This window comes from Dendronephthya gigantea, unplaced genomic scaffold, assembly GCF_004324835.1.
Source record: "Dendronephthya gigantea isolate DGI-Jeju-01 unplaced genomic scaffold, DenGig_1.0 000004F, whole genome shotgun sequence".
Classification (NCBI taxonomy): domain Eukaryota; kingdom Metazoa; phylum Cnidaria; class Anthozoa; order Malacalcyonacea; family Nephtheidae; genus Dendronephthya; species Dendronephthya gigantea.
This window is the reverse complement of record NW_021163014.1, coordinates 1,287,082-1,310,546: the sequence shown is the minus strand read 5'-3', so window position 1 is coordinate 1,310,546 and position 23,465 is coordinate 1,287,082. Positions and strand designations below refer to the sequence as shown.

General features: G+C 36.1%; 1 protein-coding gene across 2 annotated transcripts; it reads left to right on the top strand.

The window, feature by feature from the left end:
• The first annotated feature begins 289 nt into the window (after positions 1-289).
• LOC114515589 (GFP-like non-fluorescent chromoprotein) lies at positions 290-13,311 on the top strand. 2 transcript variants are annotated; one of them, XM_028534874.1, is made up of 6 exons: positions 290-512; positions 1,110-1,288; positions 8,717-8,832; positions 9,516-9,734; positions 11,834-12,043; positions 12,854-13,311. In XM_028534874.1, exons 3-6 carry the CDS (start codon positions 8,750-8,752, stop codon positions 13,020-13,022), a joined length of 681 nt encoding a protein of 226 aa, XP_028390675.1. In that variant the 5' UTR covers positions 290-512; positions 1,110-1,288; positions 8,717-8,749; the 3' UTR covers positions 13,023-13,311. The 2 variants fall into 2 exon arrangements, with proteins under 2 accessions (XP_028390675.1, XP_028390674.1); XM_028534873.1 differs by lacking the exon at positions 1,110-1,288.
• Positions 13,312-23,465: the final 10,154 nt, after the last annotated feature.

The following is a 23,465-nucleotide window of genomic DNA, read 5'->3' as shown; positions in this document are numbered from 1 at the left end:
CAATGACTGCAATATACGTAAAGGTTTAGTTCCAAATTTTAATGCACGTCAGGCATTTAAACAACTGACCTCGTCGCGTCAAAACCAAGCGTAATAAAAATAAAAAGCGTCCATCAAGCTTCCGGTAATCTTCACATGGCCGAATAAACAGATGGGACATTTGATAACTCATCAATATGAGCTCCAATCATAATGCTCCTGTGCGATCACGTGGTGCATGGGCGATTATCTTCTGCAGATAAGAATATAAGTAATATGGAAATTCCGAGCACTCAAGAGCCATCGCAGCGTGAGTGACGTCTTTATAGTTTATACACCTGTCAATGTTTTCATATTCCCCACGGGTATTTTTGAAGAATTCAAGATATTATTTTTTTATATATTCGCGACCAAACAAAACAACAGGATTTTATGTGAGTGCAAATTACGTCAAAGAACGGACGAAGTAGAACAAAATTTGGCTTATGAGAATCTTCTTAGAGGCATTATCAGCTATATCTGTATCGAGAATGGTAAGTTGGCGACTGAGAATATAATAATAAAATAAATGTAGCCTATGGTATGGTTCTATAATGCATGTATTGTCAGTAACAATTTTGTCTGCGTGAAATTATCACAATACTCATCCTTTGTTCCAATGTTCTATGCTTCAAGGTTTTGCTTATCCAAAATTGAAATCTTTATGACTGCATGAGTTTACACGAGACTGTTTACCGGGCAGACGCCTGCTGGGAATTCAAACACTTTATATGGCCGGTAGCTTTCCCGCATAGCCGTAACCCATACTTGCGTATTTCTTGCAGTAAATAAGCCAAAAGATTTATTAATCTAACCCAATCCAATAGCTCACAGCTATCTTCAAGGAAGGGGCATAATATTATTCCGAGCTAAAATATTACGCCTGACAGCTTAGTTGTCATTTAACTGCATGTTAATATGTACCGACATTGATTGTTGTCAAAATTAATGAACAGTGTAATATTTAGCGATTATTGAACATGATATGAAAGTTATCAAGCCGAAGACTGAGGTTGATAATGACAAACTAAGGCTCGGTAATTTTTCATATCATGTGAAATTCAATAGGCGTTTTATTATTTACTTAAAAGAATGAAGAATACAATTTTCAATTGATCTCTTGAATTTGTGTCGATTTCACATTCCCGCTCCTTTGGGACGTTGATGTTTTCGCCATTGGTGTGACGTCATTGCGTGGGGTACGACATTTATCACACGTTTAACCAAGACAAAAGTAATGATTATTGGATCGACGCACAACCTTTAAAAGGTCTGTGACTATCCAGCAATGTTAAATGACAACCTGGGGTATTCCTTGACGAAAAGATGAGTTTGGACAAGCATATTGAAAAAATTTGTAAAAAAGTAGGGGCTGGTATAGCGGTTATGAAAAGACTCAGGCCCTTTATTCCCTCTCATACTATGCAAATGGTTTATAATGCTCTGATACAGCCATATTTTGATTACTGTTCATTAGCATCATTTATTCACTAGATCTGCGTCAATATATCCGATTCGTTCTAATTAGGTCTAAGTCTATCAGCCATTTTTAGAGTTGGAAACTAGGTTACCCGTAAGGTATAGGGATCGGTGCGAGCATTTTAGGGTCCAAGTGAAACTAAATCCGTTTTAACTAATAGCAATAGCAGGTTTCAAACTCGAAAAGTGAACATTTATTGAACGTTATCTCGCTGGGGTTTCTGGGGCTGTGCATGAATTTATACCTGTTAGCGAGAATACTATCCTGACTGGCCATTTTTTATTGATACTGTGTCGATGAGCCAATAAGACAAACCTTGCGACGCCGCTGCTGTAGCCGCTCCAATTCTAAAGCTGTGGCCTACATCGTGTGATAACCGCCTTGGGGCTAAAGGGCTGAAAGTTCTCGAGCAAATTGACTACGCGCGATAGTGGAAAGACGTGTATAGATCAAAAACCACGTTTATAAGATCCTCATAAAAGCACAAAAAAAGGTTTAGTTGATTGTAAATAAGAATAAAAACATATGCCTATGCTTACAGTATAGCCCAATATAAAATATAGGTCAAATATGGCACGAATCTGAATGATTCAGTTAGGCAATTTAGACGGATCAATTGCATATTTTATCTGTGACTGTGTGGTCTGTGTCATGTTAACACGACTCGCAAGCATTAAAAGTTGGATTAAATTATCCACTGGATTGTGATTATTTCAAAAATTCTTTTTTATAAAATAATTTTAAATTTGATATATGCAGTATATATTACAGTATATTCAAATTATAGCTAACGAGTTATCCGGTACCTCGAAGATAATATAAAGTATAGCGACTTTGAGATGCGGTTTTGTTTCAGTTTACGATTCTAACTTTGCTTGCCAAAGGGAGTTTCAATTTACGACGCCGCGAATAACTTGTGGCCCTCGGGAGCAGCCTTCAAATGCATTTTAACGGCGTTGTGAAAACAGCTGCAACATGAGTGTTGTTAATGGCGTAAACGGCACGACAATATCAGCTAGACATCGAAGGTTTTCATCAAATTCACCAAAATTAATAAAAGCTTATTTAATTAATTAATGAGTCTCGCGCTATAATTATATCAGTGTTGTTAAAGAATATACAGTGTGAGTAGTATATTGTCATCCAGAAATTCGTTACACAAAGTTGCAAAGTCCGGCTGTAGTTAACATAAAACTACATCCCGAAACCGACGAGTACAGGACATGCAGCAGGGAAATCAAATGGCTTGTTGTAAAATGCGGACTCAGGACTGGACCGGAAAACAGGGTTGCCAGATTACTGAATAAGCAAGACGCCTGTTCTGGCGTTAACTCCGGCGTGCGGTGCACCTGCCAGTCTTCAATATAAAGCTTCTGAACATAAACAATACAGTTCATGCTCATTTACATGCCTTGCAGACCTAAGTGTTGTTCGATCGCAAAAAATCACAAGCATATCGTACTTTAAAAGCTATAGAAGTTCAATTGTTCACAAATGTAAATAAACCGCATGATAGATTCACTCTGTCTTACACTTTGCCTTTGGAATTCGCGCTTACATAGCTATATTAAATCTTCAATCTTGTGCAAACTGCGACGTGTCACCGCGCCCATACACGACCACATCTTGTCAAACGGCGAAATAGCAGCGATATTATTAAAATTGGACCAGCATCTACATGTGTTAAATGTATTCTTTCCCCAATTAAATCTAACTTATCGAACAGCATCAAAAGAACGGTTGATTTGTTCCTCTTAGACCCCTTTTACACTAGAACGAAAGTTTCCGGATTTGTAAAGTTATCCGGATTCGTTGTTACACACATGTATCGGATTCTTCAGGTGTTTACACTACGCTTTAGTTGTCTCTGTATGCGGATTTGTCCGTTTACACTCACATTACTTGTTCTTGCAGAATTGTTTGGTCGTCATATTGAATTTCTTCGGATTCGTCGTCCAAAGCGTTTACACAAGAAAATTTTCCGTATTCAAATGTTTCTGGATACGAAGTTTCCACAAACTTTTACGGATTCAAAGTTTCCGGATACGGCTTAAAACCGAGTACATTTTCTATCGGATTCGTTGCTGCATGTGTAAACAGCAACATGAATCCGGTACTAAAACATTCCATTTTCGTGATGAATCCGGAAACTTTCGTTCTAGTGTAAACAGGGTCTTAGAAGAATTGCCGTATCAGCGAAATCAAATCGCGCATCGAAAAATTAGCCAAAGCTGTGCACCACAATCTTGGGCGACAAAACTGCGACGTAGATAAATACGTTCAACATACATACGCTTTTCAAATACTAGTATATTTCGCGCCAAAACACACCCGCGACGACGACAAATAATAACAGAAACAAAAACTAAAACAAAACCTAGGCGAATTTTCAACTCTGTCGCTCACGCCGGAGTCATTAGCCAAATATTATTACCATAATCATGGTTTTCTTTGTTTCAAACAAAGAAACCAAAGGGTCGACTATAACAAAGTTTGGCTTCTTTTTTCAGTAATCTGGCAACCCTGCCGGAAAAACACAGACTTACAAGTTTCTTACAAATCACGGACTTGTAAATGACGGACTCAGTTCGTGATATAAGACGCGCACTTGTAAAGTGCGGACTTGTAAATAACGGACTAGTTATAACATTTTCCTCAGATCTCTCCACTAATTTTCCTTTTCGAAGAAAATTTCCGAAAGGCAAGACCCCCTATATATATACTTATACGCGATCTTACAAATTTGCCGAACTATTCTAAACTCTAGTTTCACAATTTACATAATATCGCGAATGCGTTTATAGTCTTGGCATATATATACTTCTTGCTTTTTAATTAAAATAGTCCGTATTTATTTACAATTCCGCACTTTACAAGTCCGCGTTTTATAGCACGCACTATAGTCCGTCATTTACAAGTTCTTGATCACAATCCGCACTTTTCCGGTCCAGTCCTGTCCAGTCCAATCCAGTACAGTCTAGTCCGCACTTTACAACATGCCAAGTCAAATCCGTTTAGTTCTCAATATAAACATGTTTTCAAGCACGTCGACTATATTTTGTTTTAAATGATGCATGCGTCGTCTTATATGATCCTATACGGCTGTGCCTGAGACAACACGTCGTTAACAACAGTTTTTTTTATAAATGGACCCCGTGGTAAGCCTTATACATTTATATATTTATATACTGTATATTGTATATTGTATATTATATTCAACAAAGGAAAATACTTGCAATTCCTCAAAGCTAAGATAAGTGTATGTTGGAATTTTGCCGAAATATAGCAATTCATTAGTACAGTCATGCATGATGGCTGCTAAATCAGATCAATCTGAGATAAGTTCTCTGCGGCTGGAGTTTTATTTATCTTGAAGAAATGATTATATTTGTTGCGTTTTGAACTCAAAGATGTGGGTTAGAATCCTTGCTTTTCCAAACACAGTGTCCAGAGCATATTTTGGGACCGCAATGTTCGTTAATTTCATGTCTTTGACGCATCCAAGATGGCGGCCAGCTCCATGGGAACCATTATCCCAATAAAAATACTATTTGAAATAATACAACTTATTGACCAGTGATCGCTAAGCATAAGCTATAGTTTTTGAAAAAAATGGAAACTTTTGTAATATTAATATTGTTGCTCGCTCCAGTGGGCAACTTTCGTACTTTGATTAATTTGATAGGCATGCATGATGATAAAACATTTTCCCTCTCTCTGAATTGAATCCTGAAAGGACAACCTTGATTAAAACACATTTAATAGAATATACAGGGCTTGGAGACTAAATAAAAGTACAATACAACTCATTAACTATGTCATTGTCCAGGTTTATGCAAAAAATGGTCCCTTTCTCGTCACGTGTCTATTGTATTTTAGCCAAATTTACCCGCAATGGCATATTCATCTTGCTAAGACGTTGACTTGAAAAATGTGTTAATTATAAGATTGCTATTGGTTTATCTGTGCAAAATATACTAGACATGTGACGAGAAAGGAACACTTAATTTTTTGCATAAATCTACTTCAAAGTCAATGAGTTGTATTGTAGTTTTTTGAGATCTCCAAACCATGTATATTCTATTAACTGTGATTAAAATCAACTGCATGTGCAAAGATAAACCGTGCTCTCGTCTCAGACTTTAATATAATAGACTTGTGAGTCAATTTGTTGTTTTCCCAAGACCAGCATTACCGTTGTTTTGTTGTACATCGTATTCTGATGGTTCCTTCCTCCTTCTCATTATAATACGCCAGATTGAGCTAAGTTGTTTACCGTGTTTATACATTAGACTTATATGACGCACGCAAACAGCTGTAATAAGGAGAAATGGGCTTTTATCTCGAAAAAGTCAGTGACCTCTATTTTAATTTACGGGGTGTTTGTCGTTTATAGCGCTCTAAGGAATCCTAAATATCACTTCAAAATAGCTGGTGAGGGGTGAATTAAGGGCTTTTAGATGGGCTTGATGTTTTTATATCCCGTTAAAGGCGAGATCCCGCTTCGTTCAGGCGGGATCTAGCCATATATGAATGAAATTTTACGAATATAGTGAAATAATAATGTGAAGCGATATCCCGGCACTGCCGACATTAAAATCTATTTGCAGGCACGTTTTAGGTTACGCTACCAAATCCAGACATTCGTATAACCTGTTCAAAGAGATTAACTTAAACCACTATATTAATTCAAACTAGAATAGGCCCTTAAAAAGGTGAGGAAGTTGGAAAGTCTTTTACCTAAAAATTGAATGATATATTCTTGAGACAAATGATTGCAGTGTGGAGAAATATGAAGCGGTCCATTTGATTTTTTATATATGGGAGGAGGGTTTTCAGATTATTCGATAATTTTTTCCAGCTCCTGACACTGTTTCATTTTTCAGTCTTAATATTTATAACAGAAATACATGCATGCAAAATCCCCTCGCCTGAAGCAATAAACATATATTTCCAACTCCGAAACTCTACAATACTCATTTATGCTGAATAATCGAATTCAGTCGTATAAGTAAAATCCTATATCAAGTACAATTATAAAGTCACAATTATAAAGTCGACTCTCGACTTTCAACTATAATCACATTCAACTATAATAATTCATTAATTGTGCTACGAATGGTGTTAAATACTGTACTACGATTTTTAGCGAAAATTAAATTCCCTTTTGTTTAGATTCACCTTTAAAAATAAATATTTTCCCAATCAAAATCATTTGAACAAAAATGACGAATAAATTCCAAGAGGTGTCGTACGTTTGTTGATAAATGATTGTTATGCGCATGTGAACATATACCAAATGGAACATGCATATGCGCACTATAAATGTAAATTTGTAGTGTATATAAATGTAAACTCACCTGTTTTAAAATGCAATATCTACCTATCTACCTGTTCAAAAACACTCTAAAAATGCTTTAAAATCGTAAATTTTTCACCATCTTGTTGAATCAAAGTTTTTCTATCCGAAAGCATCTTTCACTTTATATTTTAATAAAATTTTACGAGTGAGTTTTTCGTATATATTCAAAACCATACAAATGAAAAGTATTTTTAAAAAAGTTTTATAATTCAAAATATCAGTTATGCTGACGCGAACCAAAATTTTAATTTAGCCAATCGCACGCTTGCAAACGTTTCCTAGTTACCAGTTTTAACTCGTCTTAAACTAACGCATGCGCATAACTTACAAAAACGCCCAACGTCCATGGCATAATGCCGCACAGCTTTGACTTCGCATTTGCATTCCCGAGCGTATTTAAAATCTCCGGGCGGAATTAGTACCCTCGCTCGGTACTTCGTACCGGCTCAGGGATAATATAATTATAGCTATATAAACACGCACTGCAGCTATTCTTCGTTGGGATTTACATGTTACAATATAACGTACGAGCAGCAGTGGCGTAACTAGAACGATAATTGAAGTGGTGCATGTATATTCATATTATTCAGTTCTGGCCGACGGATTTCAAGTGTCAAGAGCTTACATTATAAATCCTCACAAAACTGAATGTATGACTATCATTCTAGTTACGACCCTGCGAGCAACGTCAATGCATCGTCTTCTAGCAACTTCGCATCAAATGCGCCGTAACGACTTTCCAAAATAGACCGCAAAATAGGGTATTTGTAGGTATATAGTTGATGATTCTAACTCTCAATAAATATATGTTTAAAGAGGAGTAGAAGAATAACCTCGAGAAATCTGCGACAAGCAGGTTAGGGGAAAAGTGAACAAGAGCGCCTCTTGATTATTTCATTCACTGTAATTGCCTTTACATTATACAGTGCATGCGTAGAAACAGTACATGCAACAATGTGGTTCATTTATAGTTAGACCATTTATTATTATTTAAAATAAGTTAAAACGCGGTTAAAACAACCAATTTTTGCGGTTGTTTTTATCATAGCAAATGTAATTTTTTCAAAAGAGAGATTAATCTATAACAAGACGCCAGTTCTGGCGTTAACTCCGGCGCACGTGCCAGTCTTCAATATAGAGCTTCTGAACATAAACAATACAGTTCATATTCGCATTATGCCTTGCGAACCTAAATGTTCGATCGCGAAATTCAGAAGCACATCGTACTTTAAAAAGTATAGAAGTTCAATTGTTCAAAAATGTAAATAAACCGCATGATATATTCGCTTTGTCTTACACTTTGCTTTTGGAATAGGCGCTTATATATTATATCTTCAATCCTGTGCAAACTACGACGTGTCAACGCGCCCATACACGACCACATCATCTTGTTAAACGGCGAAATAGCACCGATATTATTAAAATAGGACCAGAATCTACATGTATTGAATATATTCTTACCCCAATTTGATCTAAACTTAATCGAAAAGCATGAAAAGAACGGTTTATTTGTTCCTCTTGGAGGAATTGCCGTATCATGCGAGCGAAATCGAATCGCGCATCGGAAAATTAGCCAAAGCTGTGCACCACAACTCTTGGGAGATAAGACTGGGACGTAGATAAATACGGTCATATACATGATTAAAATACTAGAATGTTTCGGCAGTTTCGCGCCATTTCAGACTTGCGACGACGAAAAATAAAAAAAAAAAAACAACAACAAAACAAAACCGAGGCGAATTTTCAACTCCGTCGCTGACGCCGGAGTAACAAGAAGTCTTAAATTAGTTTCTAACAAACTTGTTTTACAGAGTATTGACTTTTTTAAAAACGAGAATTTTATAATGTTTTCACAGGCCGACGTTGAGCAATACGGATTGCATGAACTCATGGATTACAAGGTGAATCTCGAAGGAATGGTGAACAACCACGTGTTCTCTATGGAAGCAATGGGGAAAGGAAATATTTTCGCGTGAGTTAAGCCTGTTTTCAACACGCGGTATTCCGTTGCCTGCCGGCCGAGCGGGATTTTTTATTGTTGGCACTCTTTTATGCAGAACTAATGTGAGAAGAACACAGAAAATTCCGCTTCGCGCGCAAAATTCCAGCTAGTGGAAAACAGCCCTAAAACCGATCCTTCATTACCGTTCTGATCTGCCCATGCGACCGTGACGAGCCTGAAAAACAAAGCACGCTTCGCCCTCGCGGGCAGATCGCCTCTATGGCTGTTTCCCATTACATTCCAGGTGATATCGCGCTCATATTTCAGCCAATCAGCGCTCAGAAAGTTTGTGAAAATAGAAATCCATTCTGCAGTGTTTAATCGATTATATCTTTTATCATTCTTGATGGAACCATTCAAAATTTTGCGATTATGTTTAGTTCTAAGAACTATAGCTCTGATATAAATTTGAAACCGAAATAAAGTATATTTCACGAGATATTAAGTTGTTTCAACCGAGAAATGGATTTTTATATGAGTCCTAGTCCTTTCCCGCCATATCAGATCACCTTGTTCGTAAAGCGACCTTTGCAATATAAAATATCTTTCCCTTAGTAACAGTGAAAAATTCAACTTCCAGACCCATTCCAAAACTATATCTGTACTTTTTCTCTTGTAAATATAACTGATAAGCATTTTTATTATCTCTCAAGTGGAAATCAAATGGCCCAAATCCGCATCACTAAAGGTGGGCCTCTACCGTTCTCATTTGACATTCTCTCTGTATGTTTCCATTACGGCAACCGAACTTTCACCAATTATCCTAAAGAAATACCCAGTTTCTTCAGGCAATGTTTCCCAGCTGGCTTTACAATGGAGCGATCACTTCGGTTTGAAGATGGCAGAATTCTGGACGCTCGTAGTGATATTAGGTACGATGATAATGAAACTTGACATGTCAAGAGTGTTTATTATGTTCCCTTATAGGAGGGGGGGGGTAGTGTCGCAGCTCCTCGCATGAATGATTTTCATTGGCTGAACTTTGCAATAGATTTCTGTTTCAACCAATAGCATAGCTTCGTTCTTTAGAAAGCATAGAAAAGCATTATCCAATTGGACGAAAGCTTCCAAGCACTGCGACATGTCCCCTATAGGAAAAAATTACTTTGTCGTGTTTTCATGTTTGCAGCGTTTTCGAGGACACAAAAGAGGAATCTCGTTCTAGACCAATCAGCAAACTTGTCTCCATTTTCTGTACCCAATCAGAATGCATAAATATTGACTATTTCCGGTGAAAAGGTGTCTTATTTACAATTTTACATTTAAGAAATAGAAAACATTTTCCGTGTTTCTATACTGTTATAGAAACACGCGTGGGAGTTTGGGAGAACGAGAATTAATCAGTGGGAAAACGAGCCCGTAGGGCGAGTTTTTCCACGTTATTTCGAGTTCTCCCAAACTACCACAAGTGTTTCTATTTAACAATTAGACAACGTGTCCGAGTTGTCTATGAGTGAATAATCAACGAAGGCGAAGCCTGAGTTGACTATTCGCTCATAGACAACGAAGGCGAGTTGTCTAATTGTTTTAGTATACACCCTGTACCTAGATTTATTAATTTCGAGAAAATAATCGATACACCGCAATTACACCGAAAAATAATTCAATTAATTCAATTTTATACGGTCGCGCGAGCGAATTTTTCCCAAACTTTCACTATCACGAATAGGCAATGGTTGAGTAGCCAATTAGAATGTAAGATTTGTAATAGACAATAGTCGGGTGTATACTAAAACTGTATAGAAACACAGGAAAAACTGTTTTCTATTTCTTTTATATAATAATATAACTCAATAAAAAGATTTTGTACAAATATTATGATTCGATTCAATTACAAATTCTCATTACATCGCTTCGCTTGTCAAGTTCGGTGGGAAAATTCCCGTGTTTCTATACAGTTATAGAAACACGCTTCTCGACCAATCAGCACGCGCGTACTATAAATGTTATATTATAATAATTTATAAAAAATTAGACTTTCTGATTGGCTTAGCCTGAAAAATGTTTGAAAAATTTGCCGATTGATTAGAAACGAAATCACTCTTTGTTTGTTCAAGGTAGATTTGTTAATTATTACTTAAAAAAAAGAAAAAGAACAGCTTGTACTGATAGCTTTCAGATTTCCACATAAGAGAAAGCTTTACATGATTATTTTAACATAATTATAGGGCATTAAATAATTATGTGCAGTATAAGTGTGCATTAAATATGAAGTTTGCTAGCTGAGTGCGAAAAAAACACATATTTTTGTTGTGATGCCCACATTCGTATTTCATAATTTATCACATTCGTGCCCACAAACCTAACATCGACATTGACGTGCTTCACAGTTTATCAATGACAATGGACCATTCCCAGGTCCATAAAACCTTGAACGCTAACTTGACCACCATCTTTGAAGCCAAATTTTGTTTCCTGGATGTCTCAGGACATTCACGTCGTGAGTAACGAGATACTGTGATATCGGCTGATGAAATCCAAATACTTCGCTATCGGCTGATGATCTCTGCGATCTGAAAAGAGCGTATAAAATAAGCTCGTATCAACGCCCTCTCCCAGCTGATAAGAAGAACAAGTAAGGGGTTTGGAATCCAATAGACTCTACAATAGTATCGGCCATCACGTTTAACATAAACTCTTATACAATTAAAAAAACGGGAAATTGGGGTCGTTTTGGTCGATAAACTCCAAACGGGGTTGTCAAGAAATTGAGAACACCCACAATGACATTTCAGTCGAATGATTTGAAGCTTTAATTGCGATTACTACAAAGGCGTAGGTAAGGCAGGGGTCATAGATAATAAAATTCCACAGAATTCTGCGCGCAGAATGTTCTGTTCGAACTGCGAACTTTGTCTTGAGTCACACTGTTACCCTGGCCCCTCGATCCCGACCAAAAAATCTTAGCTGCGCTTCTGTTAACCCACAATAAACACAACATTCATTAAAATGCCCCATCATTTATTTTAAGCCTGAAAGACGGAAAATTTGTTGGCCTTGTTGAATGCAAAGGGGATAACTTCCCAAACGATGGTCCTGTGATGCAAAAAACAATAATTGGTTTAGAACCATCGTTTGAAACTGCGTTTCCCAGAAATGGTACCATAATTGGTGAAGTTATTCTGTCGTTCAAGATTGCACGTGGAAGCCATTACACTTGTCATATGAAGACAATTTACAGGTACACACACACACATGCAGGCTAAGTTTTGCAACGATACGGTTTAAGAAAGAAACTGGCTTCTAGTAAAGAAACTGCTCACTCTTTGTTCGATTGTTTATTTAATCCGCAGGTTTGACCACAATTAAAAGCCGTCATTCAAACTGAAAAACAAAAGAGGCATCTTTATTGCTACATGCAATTTTCGCCTGATTGCGTTGATCATGCATTCAAATTCCAACAAAAACTTTCAATAGGGGGACTTTTTTGGGACACCCTGTACAGGGTGAGTAAAAAAATCTGACATCTTTGAAATTCAAATTGGCCGCGAACTTACGGCTAGAATTTGACAATTTCCATGTGCACAATCAACAGGACGTGGTTAATTAATGCGAAAGTGTTTAAACCAATTGAACTAATTCAACGTGGCGCGTGTGCTAAAAAAACGATTTGATAAAACTGTCCTTTTTTATTTACAGAGCTTACGTGTAATAACAAATAGATGACTATGCGCGGCTAATTTGAATTTTAAAGGTGTCAGGGTTCTTTTTACTCACCCTGTATATCGCAGTTTGCTATAATAAATCTTTATTGACATCTCTTCAGCGGCACCCATGCAGTTAGGCTGGATTTTCACTTGCAGAGAAACAGTTCGCTAGCGAAATATTTGCATATATTTCTTTTAATTTTAGCAGAATTAATTCAGCTTATTTCAAAAGAAAATATGCAAATATTCGCTAGCAAGCAATTTCGACTTAATTGTAGAGATTGAAATCCAGTAACTTTCAATTAATTTTATTTCCTCCAAACATCGGATAATTTGTTTTCCAGGTCAAAGCAACCAGTAAAGAAATTGCCGAAGTACCATTTTATTCAACATCGTTTGGAGAAAACCAACACTCTGGATGACGGAAAATACATTGAGCAACACGAGACAGCTATTGCACAATTCTCGAGCATTACAAAGCCTATTGGGTCATTATATTATTGGGCCTCGTGATTTGGGACAAAATTCGGACCGAAACAGCACAATAAACGTGCTTTTTGTAGCCTGCGTGGATAGTGAAGGGCAGGGCAAAACATTAGATAGTAAGGGCAGAGCAGAACTTTAGATAGTTTCAGGTGATTACATTCTAGAAGCACTCGCTGCATGATGTTAATACGTGGAGGATACAAAGAAAAATCATAGAAGTCTTGTTTGATTGCTATCAGTAAAATAGTTCCGTTTTGGAGAAAAGTAACTCTTAAATGAAAATATTGAATGAAATTGGTGCATCCTTAGCTTTGAGGACCCGAAGGGATCAGTATATCTGGCAGCATGTGCAGGTGCATTGTCGTGCATAAATAGTAGTGTTTTTCGCAGTCTTAGTGGCTGCTTTTTCCACCATGGTCGAAAATACTTGTCCAGAAAGGCACTGTGAGTAGTTGCATCGATTTTTACCCCCTTGTCAACGCGAAATGGCCCAACTAATTTGTCACCGAGAATTCCCGCCCAAAACACACCCCGCCTCCCGCTTGCTGACGGGACATTCGGACGGGGGGAGAGTGATCCAATGAAACCCAGCCTCGGGCCCAGCCATCTGGTCCATCCAGCGTCCCTCGGCATTCATCCGTAAATATTACTCGCGAAAAATCAACTTTCATGTATTGCTTGGCCCATTGTATTCTTTTTGTTTTGTGTCTCTGGTTGAGAGGTGGAGTCTTGACGGCATTCACGACGCTTGCAACCTCGCGCAACGCTTTTCAATGTGTGACACGGCACACATTAGGCATATCACAGGCACCAAATATCTGCCTGCTGGTTGCTAATGGTGTCTTTACAACTTAGGGATGGATTTGCCGGAGTTGGCGTCCATTCAGCTTTCTAAATTTTGGCTGTACATGTTTCTTACGTCCATGGTGACTCGCCGCTACATACTTCTTGACTGTTCGGTGATCAAGCTGCAGAACTTTGGCTATCTGTAATGTAGACTTTCCATTTGCCAATTCCCTTGTAACACACTCTTTTTCTTCTACTGATCGGTCAGGTTTTCGGCCCATTTAGGCGTTATGTTATCGCTTGCATAATATTAAACACCTCTTTCTTCTGCTTGTTAAATTTATACCCGAAAGAATGCTACCCATGACTAACCATGAATTTTATATGACTTAGTTACATTCCTAGGCGAATTCCGAAGTTTCAGTGCTTGCACAACATGCACGCTCGAACAATTTATGACAACAGTACTGCTTTGCATAATAACTATAAACACAGTGTATAAATATCGTAATTGCATGTGCCTACCTATTTACGGTAAAACCAAAAGATGTTTACATTTGTTATTTACTGAGCAGTGCTTAGTATTTGGAATCGTTTTTATAACATAATAAGTAGGAATAAAGATGTAGCCGCGCCGCACTTGATATAACGTGTGCGTCACTGAGGTATTTTGGTAATCGCGCCCCATTCGCCGCCGGATAAAACGATTAGCGAGCCTTTCTGAAGAGCCAATCAGCGCCCTGACACAACCTTTAAGACCCCGTTTACACTAGAACGAAAGTTTCCGGATTAATCACGAAAGCGGAATGTTTTAGTATACCGGATTCATGTTGCTGTTTACACATGCAGCAACGAATCCGATAGAAAATGTACTCGGTTTTAAGCCGTATCCGGAAACTTTGAATCCGTAAAAGTTTGTGGAAACTTTGTATCCAGAAACATTTGAATCCGGAAAATGTTCTTCTGTAAACGCTTTACACGACAAATCCGAAGAAATTCAATATGACGACCAAACAATTCTCCAAGAACAAGTAATGTGAGTGTAAACGGACAAATCCGCATACAGAGACAACTAAAGTGTAGTGTAAACACCTGACGAATCCGATACATGTGTGTAACAGCGAATCCGCAAAATTTTACAAATCCGGAAACTTTCGTTCTAGTGTAAACGGGGTCTAAGTAATGCAAAACTCATTTGCATTCATAAATCTGCTTTCGTTTATTAGGCGCAGCCACTTACTAAAGAATTACAGCTGATGTAGCTATGTATATGTGCCTAGAATTTTGTGTTCAATAAAAGTGAAACCCTTACCTTGAAATCAATATCATTGCGGTAAGAAATGTTTCAATGTCACAAATAATAATGTTTATATATGTTCATATAAATTTTAGTAAAGCAACTTACACCGATATATTTTTTACTTTAATTCAATAGTTGAATATAAATTATATGAAATACTATATATAGAGAAGCAATAATGAGATCTACAATTTACGAAAGCATTTAAGCATCAAATAGATGGGTAAATACGAAGCCGACCTAGGAATTACTATATAAAGTTTCACAACACCAGTAACACCAGTTGGAGACGTTTGCCGCAAAATGAACTAAAACATGATCTTTAAAGCGTTTGATTTCCGTGTAGTGCATTCGATGCAGATTTCGCGTAACATTCCATACGGTATGGAGAAAAAAAGTTTGAGAGATGATTACAAACGCAGAATGCTGCTGGATGTTTGAAACCCTTTATATGAAGTGGATCTGATAAATTTTTGTATAGTAAAAAAACTTCGAAGCTACGAAACAAAAATAAAAGAAACACTGTTGTCGCTATATGAAAACAGTTCCCATACAAATAATTTTGCTATTTTTGTGACCTTTTTGCTGCGGGAATCTAGGCCGGCCCTGTCGAAAACTTTGCCCGCGGAACCTCAATAAAGTTCTGACCCAGCGTGCAGTGCATTTATGTATTTTGAAAGGAACTATGATTGGAAATTGTTTAATTTCTGACGAATTGATATTCAGATTGCCTTATATTCAGATGGCGAATTGATATTCAGATTTTTAACTCAATACTTTAAATTCCTACACTCTCCAGGAAGACTTCGCACTCGGTTTTATAACCATCTTATATACAGTATATAAGATTTAAATTATAAATATATATATAGTATATAATTATATATATATTATATATATATATATATATATATTATATATATATTATATATATTATACTATTTAACACGCCGAAGATGATGCTTTGATAGCCCCGATGGTTTCTGAATTCTGATTATCAATTTCAACTTTATCTGAACTACAGCCAGGGTTACATTTTACAATAATTATTACGATTCTTCCAAATTACCTCAATAGTTGGAGAACGTGGTTCATTTAAAATCGCTGTACGACAAAACTTGTTTATTTGGTATATATGAACGCGAATCCTTTATTCTTGAAGACTTATAAATCGCTTTGTTTGGACACTCTTCGATCCGCCATATTTATTTGTGAATACTCACTAAATTGTTTCCAGTACTTTGTCTTTGATCCGCGACAGGTTGCTCAGATGATCATCAGACTCCCATACAAGTGGCGTTAGAACTCTCGCTATATGTGATTTAGAACACGAGGAACGGGTGGTGTCCTATGTTATGGGACCGACTTTTTTATTGTTTGTATTTGATAGAAAGGCCGGGCCAGTAAAGTATGCATATAGTCGTTAGAGAATCTTAGCTGAGAAGCGAGTGTCCAACTGATGAGTGGCGACAGCTGAAAAAAAATCGAGATCTCATTCTACAGAAACTTAATTATGGTTTGCATGCCATAATAGTATATTCGCGCAGGAGTTATGTTCACTTGTATCAAAATTAGGCTACGAGGTGGAAGAGAAGGAAAACTGCTATCTTCATTTTCATCTTAAAGGATCATCTTACAGAGCGATGCAGTAATTTTAAATTGGCGTCTTTTCATGCAGATATGTACGGGATGTCTTTCCGCATCACGTCCCGATGAACATTTGCATTATAATTATATGTATAAGCACAGTAAAATATTGCTTCTTGTCGCAGGAAAAAAAATTATATCATAAGCTGATACTGACAATCCATTGGCTGCTCAACTATAATTATAAAAATAACAGAAAAATGTCTTAAAATACTTTATTTAATTGTGCAAAGTGCAAAATTGTGAGGCTATATATGTATAGAAATATGTCTTGATAAACAGCAAACTAATTATATATTAGCCGTAGGAAAATAATACATTCGTCTGGCAATTATCTTGCTCGGAGCCGACATTTTGCAAATCCAAATGCAAAAGAAAATAATCTTTTTTTTTCAATTTTAGGCGGATAAATGTGGCTTCTAAGAACAGTAATTGTAAATGTTTCCTAATTCTGTATTCAATTTGTATGGGCACAATTTTAGTTCTCATATGTTACCTGCAGTATTCACTAAGAATGAAGTACTTTGTTTATAATAAATTTCCTTGATCTAAAGCATATGTTAATGGGATGACATAATTATTAATAATTATAGGCTCAATTTTGTCTGTGCGTGCGTGTGTTCAAGACAATACATAACAGAAGAATAATTAGGGCACCTATGTTAACAAGGCTTCCGACAAATACGCTTCATATTTGAATAAATTCAAAATGCTATTGGCTGATTGGATGTTTTAAGTAATGCGAAACTAAAACTTGTCTGCATTAGTTTATTAGGCGCAGCCCCTCTCTAAAGAATTACAGCTGGTGTAGCTATGTTATGTTCCCAAAATTTTGTGTTCAATAAAAGTGAAACCCTTACCTTGAGATCAGTATCATTGCGGTAAGAAATGTTTCAATGTCACTATAATAATAATGTTTATGTATAAGTGTTCTGACGTTCATATAAATCGTATAAGTAAAGCAACGTACACCGATATAATTTATACTGTAATTCAATAGTTGAATTTGAATTATATGAAATACTATAGAAGCAATAATGAGATCTACAATTCATGCACGAAAGCATTTAAGCATCAAATAAATGGATAAATATGACGCGGACCTAAGAATAACTATGTAAAGTTTCACAATAAAAATTTTAAACACCATCTGCATGGAAATTTCATGAACATTTCATACGGTACGGAGGAAAAAAGTTTGAGATGATAACAATAAAGTGGATGTGATAAATTTTGTACAAAAAAACTTCGAAACGGCTAAGCTGCGAAGAAATACGTACAGTTGTCACTATATATATATATATATATATATATATATATATTATATATATATATATATATATTATATATATTATTAATATATTATATATATATATTATATATATTTATATTATATATATATATATATATATATATATATATATATATATATATATATATATATATAATAACAGTTCCCCATGCATGCACATTCACGAATGAAAAACTGAAAGAGGATATTAAAGCCATGCAAAACATATAACAATACCACAATTCAAGTGCATGTAATGTCGGTTATTTTTCACATTTATCTATATAATCGTGTTCTTCACAACAACCATTCGTTTATTCAGTCATATAGACCCTGAACATGCATTCTACAAAATATTTATGTTATATCATCATATCCTGCATGGGATATTTCAGGCTCAGTCAGCTTATTCCTTGTTTTTTTATACAAATTAAATGTAGACAGAGATAGTCATTTGCATGAGTACAAGGAGCCGAAACTTACAAATTTTGCGTATCCAAACAAGCTTCAGGGCGATCCGTTGGAAAAAATTAAATTTAAGTCACAGATGCTTGCACCGGGTGCAATTTATCAATCCGACGAGACAGCGACGAGTTTTCAGTATAAATGGTTCTCCAGCAGGAAATTTAAAAAATTCGGAAGATGACCCCGCTTTGTTTGCACAATATTCCTGCACAATTTAAAACGTGTCGCTAAAAAGTCCAATATTTATTTCTCAACCCAGTGTTGAGTTCATATCGTGCCATGATTAAAACATGCTATTCAGAAGTATCTCAACACTTAGCGCAAGTTGAACACTAATGATTAGTAGTTTAACATCGAAAGAAGAAAATATAATTATATCCATCCTAGGTTAAAATTTTAATTTTGCACGCCTATGTTAGTCAATATCCATAGTGACTTCAGAAAATGTTGTGCAGATCTTCGCCTTCTTTCGTTCCGTATTGAAGATATTGTAGGCCTATAGTTAATATTACATTAGTTTAGGTAAGTGCAGTTAATAATTTTGCTAGTACTCGCTGCGGGATAAAAAATTTATTTGTTATAATACTTATTGCTGCGAGAGTCTATAATCTCCTTTATTGCTTATATGCACGCAGGAGAAAACTTGTGATGTTTACTCCACTTTTAACAAAAAAATTAATTATAAATTAAGTCACCGAATCATATTCACGATTGAGGAAATTGTAATCGGAAAAGTTTGCATGACTTGTATATGCAAATGTTAAGAGGGATGATTGTGTAACAGGTGCAACCTTGTGTATATCTTGCTATTCTTTGTTTTCGTGTTTCGTTCAATTTTTTTTTTGTAATTAAGGCTCTTATTATAATAGTGTATGTTTCTGTTAAATTTTGAATGTTGTTTTATACTTAGTCAACTCCTTATGATCATGCATTAAACTCAGGATGTATATTATAGACGATGTAATAATAAGTGTCGTTCTAATGACATGCAACTTTGATTAAGACACCGATGCCTATTTTTGGCCTATATACACTGCGACTCACGATATTAGTTGTCATGCAAATATGTTCACAAATTTACTCGAGTAAGCTCTTCCTCCTCACGGAGTTGGGAATATTGAATTATCGCGGTGGAAACATAGCCTCGATGTTTACATTCACGTACGTCACGTGATTCGTAAATTAGGCAGGTTTTTATATAAAGGGTGGTCCACTTTATTATTTTTATCATTCTGTTGTGACGATGGGACGAAGCAGAGATCTTACTGACCCAGGAAAAGAGATTATTATAAAAGAGCTGGCAAAATCAACCACAGTTGAAGACACTGCAAAGCTTATCAAACGTCACGCCGTAACAGTAAAGAGATCTTTAAAGTGCCTATATCACTTGTGGGATCTTTACGGATTTGAATAGAGCTTGAAAAATTAGTTTATAAGTTCTACAACCCTTTTTGATAAAGTTGAATAGTTTCGGAAATATTTATATCTAAACATGACGATTTGCCTAAATTTCCGTCGTGCTCGGAGCCTGGGACTCAGGAACCGAGTTCTTTGTAATTTTACTTCCATCTTCCAATAACGTAAAATATTTTGAGAAAAACTCGCCCAGTTGCTACAGCCATACACAAAGCACCATTCCCGAATTTTTTTCTTGAAAAGCGCAAACTATATCGCCAGGGAAACTCTTCATGTTTACATTATAAAAGACGGCGTGTTTGCAAATCATTCCTGAGTCCCAGTCCCCCCAACCGACGTATTTTCGAAACTGTTTAATTATAACAAAAATTGTTGTAGAACTTATAAACAAATTTTTCAAGCCCTATTCAAATCCGTAAAGATCCCACAAGTGATATAGGCACTTTAAAAGATCATTTAAGGAGGAGGAAAAGAAGAACTGATCGTGGATCCATGAAGTCTGTTTCAAAGCGTGATTGACGTTGTTTGAAGCAAAAACTACCAGGAGCAACGAGTAATAGAATATTTAAAGAAGCTGGCCTGCCGGACGTCTCCAAAAGTACACGAAACAGAATTTTGGCAAAGATGGCCGAGAACAAATGTTCCCTGAAAAGGCCTTCACTAACGAAAAGACACACAAATTTGCGGTTGAACTTTGCTAAAGACTATATGAAGACAGACATGAAATGTGTATTGTTCACTGACGAGGCAAGAGCAACCCTAGATGGCCCTGATGGTTGGTCGAAAGGATGGGTCATCCATGGTGAACAGTGTCCAACAAGAATGAGACGCTAGCAGGGAGGCGGAGGTGTAATGATATGGTCTGGCATAATCGGGGACGAAATGTTTGGTCCTATTCGTGTGCCAGAAGGTGTTAAAATAACATCTCAAACTTATTACCATTTTTTAAAAAGCGTTCTTGAACCTTGGCTCAAAGAGATCCCATTGTCGCTGTTGAGAAAGTTAATTTACATGCATGACAGCGCCCTTTCCAATTCAGCTAAAGTCTTTGGGTTTCAAGGACCGAACACTGATGATATGGCAAAAATGATCATATGGAAAACAGTATACTTCCAAAGATGCCTTGTGGAAAGCCATGCAACAGGAATCAGCTTCCATACCAAGATCTTTAATAGGAAAACTGACAGATTGAAAAAATTGTTGCGTTAGATTTGTTGATATTTCAAACTTTTTCATTTTCTGTAACGTATTGGTTGGACCTTTTGAATACACGTAGTATAATATTTCCCACTATACAATCAGCCGAAATTGAAGATTTTTTCAAATCTATAGCAATATAACTAATATCGTGAGTCGCAGTGTAATTGAGGAACCTTAGCTGTTCTCCTTGAATCTAATTCGGAAAGGACATTGGTATACGGCTTGTTACAATGAGGCAGCCGTGCTAAGCGCGAGTATAAATTTCGTGTCTTATATATTATCCGCAAAAGATTTGTAACAAAAATTCTGGGTTTACCGCTGCATTATTTTAACAGTATACCGCTACTAATTCTTCCTTTTTGGAAATTGCAGCAGACAGCTTTAAAATTTTATTTATTCTGAAGGCTAAAGATGATATTTATTCAGACACAAAGACAGCTCAGTTAATGATTATAGCATTGAGTAGATCGGTATAGTTCGCGGACGTTTTCAAATGATACAGAATGCACGCTACAGTATTCTACATGCATGGCTAAAGGATATTTAGAAATATAGGGAAGAATATGTTATCTAGCTGTAATATATCCAAATATTTATGCCAACTCAACAGTTTGCTTTCTTCTGCAAAAAAAAACGGTAGTTATTATTCTTTTGGTATATCTTTTTAATTTAAACAGTAAGATGTTAAAACGTTTCCAAGCCTTTCTTACATAATTATGATATCTTTTAAAATGCAACGATAGCTTCGAAAAGTTTTTTGATTATGCTTATATTTTATATTTATTTCATATTTCTTTTCAGATTTCCAGTTTAAACATTGGAAAAAATCAACGATACTCGCCATGAATGTTTACAAAGTTCTTCAATTGTATTTGTTACAGTTGTTCACATACACGTCCAGTTCTACGATATCTACTGCCGTATTCAAATTAGCCGCTTCAGGTAGGCAATACGCAATTAATTTTCTCCTTATTATACATAGCTTAAGTTATTTTTTAGCTAATAGCGACAGTTTTGGCAAGATATTGTAACTGTTCACTCTTTTTGACTTCTACGAGGCAAGTGTGAAATTTTGGCGACGGATATACTTTGAATAAACCATGTTGGCTCTTAAATGAGACATTGCAACTTTTGACCACTAGAAAAGACACTGCCTCCAGTTATTCCGATGCAATAGATTGTGTATCTCAGCTTATGTTTAATCGCTGACACACTATCATCATGATGGTGTGCCGCCTATAAGAATGTCTACATATAGATCTTTAACCATTGATCATCAGTGATCCGAATGTTTGCAGAGTTCCTTGACTTGTTTTGTTTCATACCGATAGAATCTATAATAGAGAAATCAATGTACAGTCGGGGCCGCCTATAGAGAGTAAAAAGGACAGTTTGCACATGTTGAGACCGCCGAGAAAATAATTGAACTTTCGTTCGGAAATTAATATTTACAGTCCTTATTTCCAATACATAAGACTATGGGTTTTTATATAATTCAGATATATATAGGTAATATAATTATTACGTTCAATTGCGGAAATGACAAATGTGGAATTTTATAATCATTATATTCAAAAATTTAAAAGCCTTTTTCAAAACCTGTAAAACAAGAGAACTAGCTATATATGCTGCTAAACATGCAAGACTATACGCTAATAGATATAACTAATTGTATGCTACCTAATACACTAGTATACCCATAACTTTGCTGTTTTTGTGACCTTTTTGCTGGGGAGCTTCGCCCGAACCTCTATAAAGTTTTGACCCAGTGCAGTACATTTATGTATTTTGAAAGGAACTATGATTGGAAATAATTTCTGGTGAATTGGTGAATTTTATAGGCCGATGAAGGCTTTCAGAATTATTTTTAACTGCTCTCTTTTTTAAATAGTCTCGCCTGTTCATCTCACATCTATCAGTCTCTGTAGTTATCCATGGAGCATATGTGCTGCTGACTTTTCTTGTTTTCACTGAAGCATAAATATCCGACACATGGTTAAAAGCATTTTTAAACTGGTCCCATGCATAATTGTTCTGGATCTTTGTGTGCCCAATTCAAACTACCCCATGCAGTAGATGAGAAATATGGTTGTTGAAATCATTAATGTTGTATTTTTTTAAGTTTGTACTTTCTAAAATCTTATAGGCTTTTCATTAGTCTAGTAGGTCTTCTGCTCAATCGATCAATACTTAAAAATGTTCACAACTTAAAACTAGTAAAGACAACTAGTAAAATTTACTTTACTTATTTTACTGAATTGAACTTTTGATGACGTAATCTATTACATGCTTGACCGTGCAACATTTTTAACACAATTGATTGACATAAGGGCTTGCATTGCCTATAGCACGCACATTTTTTCAG